We start from the raw sequence: 17,050 nt of genomic DNA, 5'->3' as shown, positions 1-17,050 counted from the left end.
TTTGCAGAGCCCCCAAGGTGCCAAAACAGGGGAAACCCCCAAAATGTCACCCCATTTTGGAAACTAGACCCCTCAAGGAATTTATCAAGGGGTATAGTGAGCCCTTTGACCCTACAGGTGTTTCACAGATTTTTTTACCGTTGAGATGTGAAAATGAAAAATTACTCTTTTTATAATAAAATGTCACTGTAGCCCCAAATTTTTCATCTTCACAAGGGGTTAAAGGAAAAATTGCTCCCCAAATTTTGTTACACAGTTTCTCCCGAACACGACAATACCACATATGTTCTGTTACCCTAATGTACGGGCACACGGTCGCTCTCAGAGCGGATGGAGCGCTAATTGGATTTTGTAGGCCAGATTTTGCTAGAATACTTTTCAGGCGCCATGTCCCGTTTGCAGAGCCCCCAAGGTGCCAAAACAGTGGAAACCCCCAAAATGTCACCCCATTTTGGAAACTAGACCCCTCAAGGAATTTACCAAGGGGTATAGTGAGCACTTGGACCCTACAGGAGTGTAACAGAATTGGCCCAACAAAAGGAAAAGTGACATTTTTTGCTATAAAATGTTGCTTTAACCTCAAATTTTGCATTTCCACAAGGGGTTAAAAGAGAAAATGCACCCCAAAAATTGTCAAGCATTTTCTCCCAACTACAGAAATGCCTCATATGTGGATGTAAAGTGATGTATGGGCACACTGTAGGGTCCAGAGCTGAAGGATCTCTATTGGGATTTTGGAGGGCAAATTTAGCTGAAATCGGTTTCAGGCACCATGTTGCATTTGGAGAGCCCCTGAAGTGCTAGAACAGTGGAAACCCCCCAAAATGACCCCATTTTGAAAACTAGACCCCTCAAGGAATTTATAAAGGGGTTTATTGAGCACTTGGACCCTACAGGTGTTTCACAGATTTTTTTTTACCATTGAGATGTGAAAATGAAAAATTACTTTTTTTCCAATAAATCGTCCATTTAGCGCCATATTTTTAATTTTTGCAAGTAGTTAGAGAATTAAAAGCCCCCCCAGTTTGTTACACAATTTCTCCTGAACATGGCAATACCCCATATGTGGCCATAATCTGCTGTATGGGTAAATGGTGGGGCTCAGAATGGAAAGATGGCTATTTGGCTTTTGAGGGCAGTTTTCAGGTGCCATGTCGCATTTGCTGAGCCCCTAAAGTACCAATACAATGGAAACCCCTCAAAAGTTACCCCATTTTAGAAACTACACCCGTCAAGGAATGAATCAAGGGGTATTATCATTTTGAGCCTAAAAAATGCTTCCCAAAAATTAATGTACAAAATGAAAATTTTAATTTTTAAAGAAATATGTCATTTCGGTGCCCAATACGTTGCACCCACTTTGTATTGTCAGAGACCTGCACTCCTAAAACTATTAAGTGGGCGATCCCGAGGGGCAAAAAATTATATATGTGGGTGTAAACTGCTGCTTGGGCATACAGCAGGGCTCAGAAGGGAAGGAGCACTGAACTTTTTAGCTTTTGGGGTACAGATTTAGAGGGACTTTCTGGGTGCCATGTTGTTTTTGCAGAGCCCTGGAGGTGCCAGTGAACTGGAATTCCCCAAGAAGTGACCCCATTTTGTAAGGGCAATTTTAGGGTCTCTGCAAAAGTGTCATGGCATCCAAAAAAAAAACCCAAACCGTCTAAGTCTGTGCTACAAAAACCAAATAACCCTTCTTCCCTTCTGTGTCTGGCTGTGCCCTAATATCAGTTTATTCCCACATATGACATTACGTGCATTATCCTGGGTACACCAGTGTCATACATGTGTCATACATGTGGCATAAACTGCAGTTTGGGCACACAGCAGGGCGCAGAAGGGAAGGAGCGCGATGAGGCTTTTGGAGTACAGATTCAGATGTTTGGTATCTGGACGCAATGTCATGTTTGTAGAGTCTGTAGGGTACCGGAAAAGTGGATTCCACAAAGGAGTGACCCCAGTTTGAAAACTGCACCCCTCAAAGAATTTATCAGGGGGTGTAGTGAGTATTAGTATCCCAGACGTGACTGCACAGCGGATGGCGAAGAGGGAATATATAAGCAGTGCGGAGAACATTGCAAACACCAAATTGCCTACTATGTCCCAGTAGCTCCTATGATTGGGGGAGTCACTCTGGGGGGTCACTTTGGGGTCACTTCTGGTGTCTTTTCGTTCATAAGCTGTAAATCTGGGGTGTCCCCTGATATACGCTCGCGCAGCTTATATATTCTCTACCTGATGCAGCCAGTCGTGTTCTAATAATTTGGCGGTTTTTGCGGGCTTTTGTTCTTGCATTACTAGATGCTGTATTTTCTTTATTTTTCTGGTGACGTGGCCATATAAGGGCTTGTTGTTTGCGGGATGCGATGCATTTTGTAATGACACCATTTTTGAGTGCCTACAACTTACCGAATACAATTTATTAACTCTTTTTTTGCTGGATTAAAAAAAAAAAATCAATTCCGGTATTGCGTTTTACCTTTTAAATTTTTCGCCATGCAGCGTACAGTATAACTAACATATTATCTTTATTCTGCGGGTTGGTACGGTTACGGCGATACCTCATTTATATTATTTTTTTATGCAATACTAATTCTGCAGAATAAAAACACATTTGCAGACATAAATCAATGTTTTTTGCATCGCCATATTTTGAGAGGCGTAACATTTTTATTTTTTCTTTGACAGTGTTGGTTGAGGGCTTATTTTTTGCGGGACAATGTGTGCTTTTTATTGGCACTGTTGTGAGGTGCATTTGACTTTTTGATCACTTTTTATAGCACATTCTGTAAGGTGAGATGGCGAAAAATCACTACTTCCGGCGGGTTTTTTCCGTTTTTTTTTTTCTGTGGTTCACCGTGTACATTAAATATTGTTTCAGTTTTATTGTACAGATTGTTACGGACGCGGTGATACCAAATATGTATTGTTTTTATTAATTTTTAGGGTTTTTTTTTCTATATAATTCATTTTCTATAGAGAAAAAGGGTTTTTGGGCTTTATAACTTTATTAATTGTTTCAAAACACTTTTATTTTTTTTTTTCCACTTTTTTTTTTTAACTTTTTCATGTGTCCCTATGGGACACTTAGAGCAGTGATGATTGCATCACTGATTCTCTAGTTTAGAGTGAGACACAGGCTGCAGTGACAGCCTGCGTGTTATCACTCTAGAAACAGGAAGTGAGTCGTACGGACGGCACAGACTCACTTCCAGAAGACGCCGGCCAGGATACAAAGGTGAGTGGGACTCAGGGCTGGCTGGGGTCACTAAACAGACCCCTGGCCACTTAGTAGGGATACCAGCACCCCCCGATCTCGCAGCGGGGGGTGCTGGGGACCCCTACACGATCGGGCAACCCGTTGTTTGCCGTGATCATGTTTGATCACGGCAATCAACGGGTTAAAACCCAAAATCGGCACTCATGTCCGATGGAGGGTGATGGAGCAGGGTGTTAGGTGTCAGATACAACTAACACCCGCTCCTAGAACGCCCGCACTGCGCTGCGGGGATTGTTTACATCCATGTGGTACTATTACCACATCAGTCGTGAAGCACTAGACATCCATGTGGTAATAGTACCACATGGGTCGGGAAGGGGTTAAGTAGCGGAGCTTCTCAGATAGGGGAGGTGAGAGCTCTGGGATTTCTGAGCTCTTATCAGTCGGTTTAATTGAATTTGGCTGATAAGGGCTGAGATAGGGAGTCCGTTACCTCTGTGTGTAATGCAAACTGACTCAAATCCAGCTCTGCTACATCAGCTTCACACTGTGGTAATTCATTTACAACCAATCCCATGCAAGTGAAACCCTGCCCACCTATGTGCCGAAAAAAGCAGGAAGTGAGCAGGTTAGTGAACAAGCGTCATGGGAATACCCCTTTAAGTCCAGGGCCCCATGAGGTTTAAACACTGCGGGAAAAATTGCGGGGGTTTACAGTAAGGGCAAAGTGGATGGGATTCTGGAGAATCCCTTGCCCATTTTGCGGTAAAACCTGCGGTGTGGACACAATTATACCTACGGAAACACCAGCGGTTTCCCCATTGCAACAGAAAGTCCACAGAGGAAATCTCCTACCAGAGCAATATCAGTTTCTTGGGCTGATGCCTCCTTAGATCAAATTTGTAGGGCAGCTACTTGGTCTTTGGTCCATACACTTACTAAACATTACAGCTTGGTCCAGTCTCACATGTCAGACTTCTCTTTTGAGAGGAAGCTCCTGCAGGCTATATTCCCTCCCTCAAAATAGTTGTCTGGTGTTCCTCCTGTTGTACTATCATGGAGGGCATTTGAGAAAATAGAATTAGTACTTAATGGTAATTCAATATCTGGTAAGCCCTCCAGACAGCACCCTGATTTATCTCCCTTGATCTAGACTATATTTGGCTTAGGATATACAAATAGTGGCCATTTGGAATACACGGAGGACGGGGAGGGGCTATTTATCCTCTTGTGTTCTTTTTCCCCTGAACAGAAACCTGAACGCAGATGTTATCCTAGCCTAAGCTTGTTTTTGAAAGGTAACAAAATGTGAAAAAGTTCAATGGGTATGAATATTTTTGTAAGGCACTGTAAATCTTTTGACACACTGCCTGAAGATGCAGTTATGAGGATACATGATTAAGTCAGACTCCTAGGAGTTTAGGATGATTGAATGGTATAGACTGTTATGATTACGATAGAAGCGGTGATTGTTATTATGTTCAGTTCAGTTGTATCAGATTAAATATCTGGATCTCAATGTTCATAGCAATATTATTAGTAGGACCAGAAGCAGAGAGCAAAGGTAGACGGCACTGCCCACTCAAATAATATCGGCAAAAATGTTATGACACTGTTTTAAATAAGTCCTTATGGATCGGAAACAAAATCTGATGGATATTGGTGCTCACAACCCTTAAGATAAAAGTAGCAATTTGTAGAAAATGAAGAAATGTGGGTGGGCACTCACCAATCAGTAGAAGGCATCTTTCTTCCTTTATGTAAAATAATACCTTTATTAGAGTACAATAAAATAAGTCCTCAGGGAGGGAGAGATGACATAAATGGCAGAAAAAACAGGCAACAGCCATTTCGCGTTGTCAAACGCCTTTTTCAAGCCTAATATGCAATACCATATGTTACACTCCATGCACCTTAAATACAACACTCAAAATGAATTCGATTGGAAAACCCATATGTCAGTCACCATAAGAGCCAATCATAAAGAAGAGTCCCAATACTTCAGGACGGACCTGAAGGAAGACTACAGTACAAAAAGAACGTGTCTAGGGGGAAAAGCCATAGCCAATCGGGAGCCAATGCTCAACAACTTACCCGGCCGAGGCTCAGAAAACCACCAATCACCATTCCGCCGACACGCATGCTTCCCCACCGCATTGCCCATAGAGATGTATTGAACGGACCATTTAGCCACACCTCCCTACAGGAAGAACGAGCGGGCAGCTCGCCCCGCCCCCTGAAGGAGACAGCCAACCAGCACCACGCCGATGCGCACACCCATTCAGCACGCCGCGCATGGAGCGTCCGGAACGGGCCGCCTGGCCACGCCCACCTCCATAGACATGCCCGGCACAAGCGTCCAATCGAACGGACGCCGACAAAGAATCATGACAACAGTCACCTCGCTTCTCAGCTGCGCAAAGGGGAGAAGCACAGATGGCACCAATGGATGAACCCATATGTATCTATTATACACAAATACTCAAATTCAGAAGACAAATCATTTCAGTGTGGGATACAAATCCGTCCCCTAAGAATAGAGCAAAGGGATCAATGACCAAGCATATATCAATAAGACAATGCCCCCAAAGGAAAAGGTGAGATAGAGTCACTCAAAGAACAGCCCGATATAGAGACAGACCAACCATAAAGGGAAACAAAAGCAATTCTAAGAATAATAAGAAACGCGACTCGCCGATTGGACGATGATAAATAGTCATAAGTATGGAGCAGGAAGCCAAAGACCGTTATATGGTAACTGACATAGAGAATACATAAAATAACAATTTACATGTTCAGTATTCTAAATAAATAAACATATACAACAATGATGTAATCAGAGTCCCGATAATTTGATACATAGGGTAACATACTGGGAGGAAAGAGTTAGTAACAGAATTACAGAAACACATACATAGGGTAACATGCTGGGCGGAAAGAGTTAGCAACAAAATTACAGGAACACACTCATGTCTGTTTTGTCATTGAGACCCAAAGGTCCCATAGCGTCCGTCCTTAATATCCATTTAGCTTCCTGCTGGAGTAATAGTTTACCCCTATCGCCACCGCGCAAAGGTAGTCTAACATGCTCAATACCTGCAAAACGAAGGCAAACGGCATTACCGCCGTGTGCCTCATGTATATGTTCAATGAGGCGAGGTGAACCCTTCCTAGTTGTGATGGATTTATAGTGTTCACGAAAACGGACGTACAGGGGTCGTATTGTCTTTCCTATATAAAAATGTCCACATGGACAAAAATCCACATAGACCACAAACTGCGTCTTGCAATTCAGAAACTGCGTAACCCTATGTCTAATTTTACCCAATGTCAAAATGTTACTTCTTATGTTAAATCTGCAGAAGTTGCATCCTCCACAACAGAAATTACCCTTAGGGGAAGAAGAATCCAACCAGTTGCTGTTTCTCCCAGAAAATCTACTGGAAACCAGTGTGTCCTTTAAAGTACGACTTCGCCTAAAACTAACCAAAGGTTTATTCTTTGCTCTCAAAGAAAGTACTGGGTCCGACTCAATAATACCCCAGTTTTTAAAGATGGCCGTTTTGATTTGATTTGCCATTGGGCCATACTTAAAAGTGAAACTAAACCTTTCGTTATTAGTATCCTGTCTATCTCGTTTCTTACGACATCCTGATAGGAGTTCTGTTCTCTCTACCAATTTTGCCTTCTCATAAGCCTTATTGATATTACCAACAGGGTAGCCTCTCTGTATCAATCGCTGTCTTAACTGCTCCGCTTGTTCCTCAAATACAGTAGTCTCGCTGTTAATCCTCTTTAACCTAATAAATTGGCCATAAGGAATAGAGTCCTTCACCGTTTGTGGGTGAAAGCTGTCATAGTGCAAAAACGCATTGGTGGCAGTGGGTTTACGAAAAACCTCCGTGCTCAAGCCCCTTTCTTTCTTTTTTATTAAGACATCAAGAAACTCTAGGGATTCGTCACTAATTTTGGCCGTAAACTTCATATTGGAATCATTATGGTTCAGATATTCAATGAAACCGTAAAAATCCTCATCGGAACCCAACCACAGGATGAAAATGTCATCGACATAACGTAGATAGAGGGAGATATACCTGGAGAAGACATTGTTAACAGAGAAGACATGTTTATCTTCAAAGTCGGCAAGAAAGATGTTTGCGTAAGTACACGCCAAAGGCGTCCCCATCGCCGTTCCATCTACTTGATGGTACCAGCGGTCGTTAAATACAAAGGTGTTATTACCTAGAACCAACTCAACTCCCCTCGTAATAAAATTAATTAGACTTTCTTCTTTCCCAGCATGCCTTAATAAATTCTCTATTGCTCTGACCCCTTGTTTTTGTGGTATCCTTGTATACAAGCTTTCCACATCGACAGATGCCAACTTCATGTCCCTACAAAAGGGGGCGCTGTTAATTTGGTTAAGGAAGTCATTGGTGTCCTTTAAATATGCAGGGATCTTTGGGAGCAACAGTTGAAGTAACCAGTCTAGATACTGGGAAAGTGGCTCGGTAGCAGAGCCAATTCCCGACACAATCGGCCTACCGGGTGGGTTCGTCAGGCTTTTATGTACCTTGGGAAGGAAGTACCAACAAGGTTTCGTTGGTTCGCTCACAAAAAACCTCTCCGCAGTTCTTCTAGATATTACATTATTCTCATGATAAAGGCGGGAATGCCGTTATCATGAGTCAAACTTACTATGTCAGTGAAGCTGAAAGACAGCTGTCAGATCAGAAAACTTATAAAAGGTTAGAGAGGAACCCTATTATATCTATTAACAACAAAGTTAGAAGCTTCCTTAGGCAAAATGTAGAGAATAATGTAATATCTAGAAGAACTGCGGAGAGGCTTTTTGTGAGCGAACCAACGAAACCTTGTTGGTACTTCCTTCCCAAGGTACATAAAAGCCTGACGAACCCACCCGGTAGGCCGATTGTGTCGGGAATTGGCTCTGCTACCGAGCCACTTTCCCAGTATCTAGACTGGTTACTTCAACCATTGCTCCCAAAGATCCCTGCATATTTAAAGAACACCAATGACTTCCTTAACCAAATTAACAGCGCCCCCTTTTGTAGGGACATGAAGTTGGCATCTGTCGATGTGGAAAGCTTGTATACAAGGATACCACAAAAACAAGGGGTCAGAGCAATAGAGAATTTATTAAGGCATGCTGGGAAAGAAGAAAGTCTAATTAATTTTATTACGAGGGGAGTTGAGTTGGTTCTAGGTAATAACACCTTTGTATTTAACGACCGCTGGTACCATCAAGTAGATGGAACGGCGATGGGGACGCCTTTGGCGTGTACTTACGCAAACATCTTTCTTGCCGACTTTGAAGATAAACATGTCTTCTCTGTTAACAATGTCTTCTCCAGGTATATCTCCCTCTATCTACGTTATGTCGATGACATTTTCATCCTGTGGTTGGGTTCCGATGAGGATTTTTACGGTTTCATTGAATATCTGAACCATAATGATTCCAATATGAAGTTTACGGCCAAAATTAGTGACGAATCCCTAGAGTTTCTTGATGTCTTAATAAAAAAGAAAGAAAGGGGCTTGAGCACGGAGGTTTTTCGTAAACCCACTGCCACCAATGCGTTTTTGCACTATGACAGCTTTCACCCACAAACGGTGAAGGACTCTATTCCTTATGGCCAATTTATTAGGTTAAAGAGGATTAACAGCGAGACTACTGTATTTGAGGAACAAGCGGAGCAGTTAAGACAGCGATTGATACAGAGAGGCTACCCTGTTGGTAATATCAATAAGGCTTATGAGAAGGCAAAATTGGTAGAGAGAACAGAACTCCTATCAGGATGTCGTAAGAAACGATATAGACAGGATACTAATAACGAAAGGTTTAGTTTCACTTTTAAGTATGGCCCAATGGCAAATCAAATCAAAACGGCCATCTTTAAAAACTGGGGTATTATTGAGTCGGACCCAGTACTTTCTTTGAGAGCAAAGAATAAACCTTTGGTTAGTTTTAGGCGAAGTCGTACTTTAAAGGACACACTGGTTTCCAGTAGATTTTCTGGGAGAAACAGCAACTGGTTGGATTCTTCTTCCCCTAAGGGTAATTTCTGTTGTGGAGGATGCAACTTCTGCAGATTTAACATAAGAAGTAACATTTTGACATTGGGTAAAATTAGACATAGGGTTACGCAGTTTCTGAATTGCAAGACGCAGTTTGTGGTCTATGTGGTTTTTTGTCCATGTGGACATTTTTATATAGGAAAGACAATACGACCCCTGTACGTCCGTTTTCGTGAACACTATAAATCCATCACAACTAGGAAGGGTTCACCTCGCCTCATTGAACATATACATGAGGCACACGGCGGTAATGCCGATTGCCTTCGTTTTGCAGGTATTGAGCATGTTAGACTACCTTTGCGCGGTGGCGATAGGGGTAAACTATTACTCCAGCAGGAAGCTAAATGGATATTAAGGACGGACGCTATGGGACCTTTGGGTCTCAATGACAAAACAGACATGAGTGTGTTCCTGTAATTTTGTTGCTAACTCTTTCCGCCCAGCATGTTACCCTATGTATGTGTTTCTGTAATTCTGTTACTAACTCTTTCCTCCCAGTATGTTACCCTATGTATCAAATTATCGGGACTCTGATTACATCATTGTTGTATATGTTTATTTATTTAGAATACTGAACATGTAAATTGTTATTTTATGTATTCTCTATGTCAGTTACCATATAACGGTCTTTGGCTTCCTGCTCCATACTTATGACTATTTATCATCGTCCAATCGGCGAGTCGCGTTTCTTATTATTCTTAGAATTGCTTTTGTTTCCCTTTATGGTTGGTCTGTCTCTATATCGGGCTGTTCTTTGAGTGACTCTATCTCACCTTTTCCTTTGGGGGCATTGTCTTATTGATATATGCTTGGTCATTGATCCCTTTGCTCTATTCTTAGGGGACGGATTTGTATCCCACACTGAAATGATTTGTCTTCTGAATTTGAGTATTTGTGTATAATAGATACATATGGCTGAGCCTCGGCCGGGTAAGTTGTTGAGCATTGGCTCCCGATTGGCTATGGCTTTTCCCCCTAGACACGTTCTTTTTGTACTGTAGTCTTCCTTCAGGTCCGTCCTGAAGTATTGGGACTCTTCTTTATGATTGGCTCTTATGGTGACTGACATATGGGTTTTCCAATCGAATTCATTTTGAGTGTTGTATTTAAGGTGCATGGAGTGTAACATATGGTATTGCATATTAGGCTTGAAAAAGCGTTTGACAACGCGAAACGGCTGTTGCCTGTTTTTTCTGCCATTTATGTCATCTCTCCCTCCCTGAGGACTTATTTTATTGTACTCTAATAAAGGTATTATTTTACATAAAGGAAGAAAGATGCCTTCTACTGATTGGTGAGTGCCCACCCACATTTCTTCATTTTCTACAAATATTATTAGTAGTTCTGGAGAGACACAGTCAGTGATGGGAAACAATAGATTCAGTAGATTATGGATTGCAGTTATACTGTATATAACTGTCAGTGTGGCCCTGGCAACAATCCTTGTGCAACATTTCAAGTGGGAAGTTCTGTGTAGTCAGCGTTCTCTGTTGGAGAACTTTAATCCCTAATGTTTATTGATCGTAACAGATACATAATTAATGCTTTGCAAGCAAAGAAGCAGGGTAATGTTCTTTGCAATACTTCATATTATCATCATATTCAGGTCAACTCAAGGAATTATCTGTTTTGACCTGTTTATCACAGAGATGGATCATTTGATGTGTGTGCAAAGTGTTAAAACGTGTCAAAACATATGGAGTGTTTACAGTATGTTGATATGCAGAATGTGTACATAGCAGGGATGGATGATAAGTAATGACGGATTTGGGGACTTAGGTTCCATCCAACAGCTTCCTGCTAATAGCCTACATCTCGGCTCCTTCACTGAAATCTTACATATGTGCTGACTATCTCGCGATCCTGAGTATTTTCCTAGTAACATCATCCCACCTGATGAAGGTCCTACAGAGACTGGTCCTGACACACCTAATGTGTGTTCTGCTCTGGACCTCCAGTTTGCCTCCCGGCTGAGCATTGGGGTGGATGATTCCATCATCCACCTTCTTCACAGAGCTCTCTCTCACCTAGAGAATCCCGGGAACACTGTGAGAATAATGTTCTTTGATTTCTCCAGTGCGTTCAACACCATTCAACTGGGGATATTGAGGGACAAGCTGATCCTTGTTGGAGTAGACCATCACCTGTCCAACTGGATACTAGACTACCTCACAAACCGACCTCAGTATGTGCGAGCCTGGGACTTTGTGTCTGACACTGTTATTTGTAGTACTGCAAGGTACAGTTCTTGCCCCATTTCTCTTCACACTGTACACTGTTGACTTTAGGCACTCATCTAGCTGTTAGTTACAGAAGTACTCCGATGACTCTGCAATAATAGGCCTCATCACTGATGGTGACGATAGGGAATACAGTGACTTAAACCAGGATTTTGTGGAATGGTGCCAGCGGAACCATCTCAGGATTAATGCTGGGAGGACCAAGGAGATGGTGGTGGATTTTAGGTAAGGGAGAAGTGCTCCGATCCTGCTGGAGATCCAAGGGTCATGCATTGAGATAGTCAAGACCTATAAATACCTGGGTGTACTCCTCAATAATAAACTGGACTGGACTGATCACCTGGAGGTGCTGCACAGAAAGGGTCACAGCTGGTTCTACCTGCTCAGGAGGGCTTTGGAGTTCAGGGGCCACTTCTTAGGTCCTTTTTCAACTCTGTGGTTGCTTCAGCCATCTTTTTCGGTGTGGCCTGCTGGGGGAGCAATATATCAACCAGGGAATGAAATAGACTTGACAGGCTGATCAAAAGGGCCAGCTCTTTCCTGGGGAGCCCCCGGACCCAGGACAGATGCCAGATGGGTGACAGAAGGATACTGTCCGTGGTGAACTCCATGTGAGAGAATAAATCCCACCCCATGTATGAGACCTTGACAGCACTGTAAGTGGCCAACTGCTTCACCCGAAGTGTGAGAAGGAGAACTATTGGAGGGCATTCCTTCCAACTGCCATCAGGCTACATAATCTACATCGGACCAAGCGAGACCACTCCGCAAATAGAACTAAATGATTCTGAAGTCTTCCTTCTTTCTTTTCTTCCTTAGCTGCTATGGATTCCTAGTGTTTTGGGGGTTTTTTTGTCCTCAGTTTGTGTCTCTATTTCTGTAATATATTACTGTTTATTATTCTGTATCTGTATTTCCATGCTACTGTAACACACTGAAATTTCCCCACGGTGGGACTATTAAAGGATTATGTTATCTTATGTATAATACTCCACAGTCATCCCACACATGATCTCCATCAGCCCAAAACAGTATAATAAGCTCCCTAGAGCCTCTTCAGGTGGTCTCTCAAAATTTGTTTAGATGAATATTCATGATGTTTGGCCCTACAGTTCGTTTCAGTGTTGTTTTTATACTCTGGCTTCTCTTCAGACCTAAGAGTTTACTAAATAGAGGTGATGAAAAATAAGAAACAATTATGCTCTCCTTGCTTTTCCTGTCCTGGGCATTCACACATCGTTCCACTTTTTCAGGCTTTCTCTTCAGGTCTATGGTTGATGTTATATCTCCGGGATGTCACATGGGGTATGCTGACTAACAGCAGCTCACCCCACATATCTGCTGAAGTCCAATCACAGATGTATGGGATACCTGACATCAACCACAGGCTTAAGATGAATCGAGACCACCAAACGCATTTATTTATTAAGTATTTATTTTTACTCACCTCCCCTTGCAGAATTTTATTGGATGGGGGCTTCGTTCCTGCAGTGGGCCAGTCCGATGTTGATGTGGAGTGTGTACAGAGCAAGGGCTTGTGGACTTTACTGAGCAGGTTTGGAGCTTGCAGGATACGTTATGCAAACTATTTTCAGAGTGGAGAGTGGGGTCGAAATTGCAGAATGCATACAGAATGGTGACAGAAGACACGTAGTATGTACAGGGCTCATGAAAAATGCAGTGAGTGAAGTGCTAAGAAATTAAATATTCAACAGTGTAAGCATTTAATTATAAAATATCAATAATTGTATTAATACATTAAATCATTTTAGTTTGAAGTTAAGATCAGAAACTTTTTTCCGATTCCATTCAAAACTATATTGACAAAAGAGGAACACGAGGGGGCGTGGCTTGACATGCACACGAGTGGCTGCTTTCTTTAAGAGCTCCGCTCCGTGCGCCGACATTCGGGCTTCCACAGACGGCAAAATGGGCAAATCCCGCTCCAAAAGGATTCAGGGGGACCCCTCAACCCCCCTACAACACAATGGCACCATACCCGCCTTCTTCACCCAGGCTCCGGGGCGTACGGAGCTGATGGGGACCGCGGCCTGCTCCACACACCAGTTGCCATCTTCTGCAGAAGCACGTGGGCGCCTTAGAGAGCGCACTCTTCCAAACGGTCCCCGTGGTCATGCCCTTGTGTTTTTTTGCGTCGATCAATAAGGCCTTTAATCGATTAATCTGGTCCAAGCATAGTGGGGGACTGGTGGTCCCAGACTGCTCCAGTTACTTCCTGGCAGCTGTAACCACGCGCTTTCTAGATTGGCATCACTCTGCACGTTCCAAACTCTGGGTTGCTCTGGAGGACTCTCTGAGCCCTTTCCCCCTTACGGCGCTTCCTTGGCTTCACGAGAAGTTTTGGTCTGATGACAAGAAACATCCGCTTCCCTATGTAGCATGTCAGACTATGGGTGTCTGTAGTAGATATAGTGCCTTGCGCTTGTTATTCACTAATGATGGTCCATTGACTCCTATCACGGGCAACCCAGATTTTCCTCCGGCGTTCCAATCCCGTTTCTTGCTCAGTCAAGTGGGCTCCCCTGTCCTTCGCTTCCAACAGGTCACCTCAACATCCTCACTCATTCCTTGCTCCGAACTCCTGGCACAAGCATCCTGCCCTGATACTGTTGCCTTCCATTGGCAGTACATCCAACTATCTCACTTCTACCTCTCTCTGAGGTCCTCGCAGGACCTCCATAGACCCCTGCGGCCCTTTGAGTGCCTCTGCACTTCCTCCTCACCCCCCTCTCGCACCATGAGGCTAGAATTAAGATAAATAGGTGGGAGAGACATCATTTTTCTCAGAGCGGTACCGGCTTTCATTTGATATGTCACAAGACGATGTTTCTTTATATTTTGTTTTGGAGAAATCAAATTCAAAATTTTGATGCACAATTGTGAAAAAAACATATGTTTTAAAATTGTGAAAAAATGCATGTGTGTTACTTGTGTTCTTGGTTATATTTGTACAGGTTTTCAACTTGGGACCAAATTGGGATCAATTTTTTTTTATTTTTTAAGCCTTGAATAATCTGATTTTATGTTTGTGTGAGCTTCTTCCTTTTTTCTTTTCAAATTACAACTTGCTGAATTCAACATTTATATGCAAAAATAAAAAAACATAAAAAACAAATACTGTAAGTGCCAGAACAAATACATCTTATCATCAGAACACAGTTTGTTCAGCATTTTCAACCTGAATGCATTGAACAAACCGAAAGAAAAAAGCTGCTCATATCCTCAAGTGCAATTTTTTATATAGTCTCATCCTAATTATATGTTAACAAGAGTACAAGAACCAATATTTATAACACATATTTCTACATGTAACAATTGTTTTTTATTATATCACTAAACATGTAATTTATTAAGAAAAATAGTCCAGTAGATAAATCCTCATTCTATAAAATATGAACTAATCAAACAATTAATTATTTGGCAATTATATGTTGCACACCTAATGAGTTGACACTGGTGTGGTTGGGGGGGGGGTATATTCTTTATTAACATTCATCTGTAATAATAAGGGACATGCATCAAACATGGAGATTAGGACCTCCCTTCTTCTTGTTATCTGAGGTGCACTACAATAAGTGTCCTTCCATACTACCTAGTAATTGTACATTAGCATCAAGTCCTCAGTCATTCCTTACATCAGTGACTGCATCAACATATACCGAGCAATGCAATATGAGAACATAACAACATGACTTCTGTATTAATTACTCTACCTTTAATAATAAGGGACATGCATTAAACATGAAGATTGGAACCTCCCTTCTTGTGGTTATCTGAGGTGAACTACAATAAGGGCTAGTTCACACGTGAACTGCCCGCACGGGTTTTGACACAGAGAGAGCCGCGGCGAGCCGCGTCTCTCTCTTTTAAAAACCCGCCCGCTGCGACCATCGCGGTCGCGGCTTTCACCTCCGCTGTCGGCTCAAATGAATGAGCCAACATGGAGGGTGCTGCAGCCGGGCGGAATCCGTGCGGCGCAGCCCGCGCGGCTTCCGCCTGAAGAAAGAGCATGTCGCTTCTTTTCTCCGCTAGCAGCAGCCCGCCGCTAGCGGAGAAAAGAAGCCCGGCGGTCTCCATAGACCACCGTTATAAGGGGAGGTTTTGGACGCGAAATCCGCTGTCAAAAACCTCCCCTTATACTCACGTGTGAACTAGCCCTAAGTGTCCTACCAGAAACACACCTCAGAGAGAGATGGTCCCACTCTAGTGTCATATTACAGGACCTGTATACTGCTAGTCTGACACTAGTTCACATAAAAATTTTGTGAGGTGGATCATTCTCTGTACATATCTCACATATAGACCCCACACTTTTAGACCACAGGCTGAACAGATCTGAATTCAAGATTTTCGGAATGACACTGTAATAGTTATATTTATAAATATTATCCCATCGCGATCCCAACTTGAATTTTGGTACAGATGTGGCTAAGGGCATAGCAGGCCCATGTGCATTTTTTGGAAATTTTTAAATAAAACGTTTTTTTTCGGAAATGCGTTTTAAAATTTTGCGTTCACATGGGTAAAATATTAACAAAGATACTCTTGTGACATATTTGGTGAAAGCCTGTATAGTTCTGAGTAGAATGGCGTTTATTTTGTTTCTCTATCTTTTTTCTAGCCTAAGGTATGAGGAGAAATGTAAAGGCAGGCAACACAGAAATTCGCACTTTTTCTGAACTTTGAAAATCAATTAAAAATCAAAAAAAAATTTGAGAATTTTTTTTTCTTCACATTTTGCATTCTCTGACACACTATTACCAAATAACAAAATCTCAAAAGAATTAAAAATATAGAGGGAAAAATCATTGGTTCACTTGACACGGAATGACCCACACGGTTGTATGTATTTGGGAGATACGTTTGAGGTTAGGGCTACAATTTGCATTCTGCTGACCTTGGTATATTTCTTTTGTACAGTTCTTCTCTTCCTTGTCTTTCTGTTTTATTTTTTAGTCATTTTCTTTATATACTATACTATAATGATTGTGCAGCCCCTGATAATCTCTCTACCTTAGAGGGAAAAAAATCTCAGGTTTTGTATAAATCCAAATAAGACAAAGATGTACCATAAGTAGGCACTCCACATGTACTCCACATGTTTTCTTGTCTCCACTAAACATGACCTGTAAGAAAAGCTTATGCTTGGCCTCATAGTTGACATGGTCATGTAACTGAAATCATGTTTCAGATTAATTTCTTGCATAACTGTAAGGCACCATCCCTGGTCCCAGGAATTTGCAGCTTACAGTGAATTTATAAGTTGTTTAGGCTGTATGTGGTGGTAACTCAGTTTTCTCTGCAGGTCTGAAGCTCGGGATGGAGAGAGATTCATACGTCATGATTGCAGAGAAAGGGGAAAAGCTATACCACTTAGTTAGCAAGAAATCTGGTCTCATCAAGGACCGAAGAAGAAAGTTCAGCACCATACCAAAATGCTTTCATGGAAAGTAAGTCCTACTGCTGAAAA

The 17,050-nt window shown here is 42.2% G+C and overlaps 1 protein-coding gene across 1 annotated transcript in view; it reads left to right on the top strand.

The window, feature by feature from the left end:
* PREX1 (phosphatidylinositol-3,4,5-trisphosphate dependent Rac exchange factor 1) overlaps positions 1–17,050 on the top strand; it is a 314,753-nt gene that overhangs the window by 124,339 nt on the left and 173,364 nt on the right. Inside the window, exon 10 of the mRNA XM_075276753.1 lies at positions 16,886–17,030. Coding sequence (XP_075132854.1) covers positions 16,886–17,030 — 145 coding nt within the window. The remainder of the gene's footprint in view (positions 1–16,885; positions 17,031–17,050) is intronic.

Source organism: Leptodactylus fuscus, chromosome 6 (genome assembly GCF_031893055.1).
Source record: "Leptodactylus fuscus isolate aLepFus1 chromosome 6, aLepFus1.hap2, whole genome shotgun sequence".
NCBI lineage: Eukaryota > Metazoa > Chordata > Amphibia > Anura > Leptodactylidae > Leptodactylus > Leptodactylus fuscus.
The sequence above is the reverse complement of the archived record's forward strand: the minus strand, read 5'-3'. Positions and strand labels throughout refer to the sequence as shown.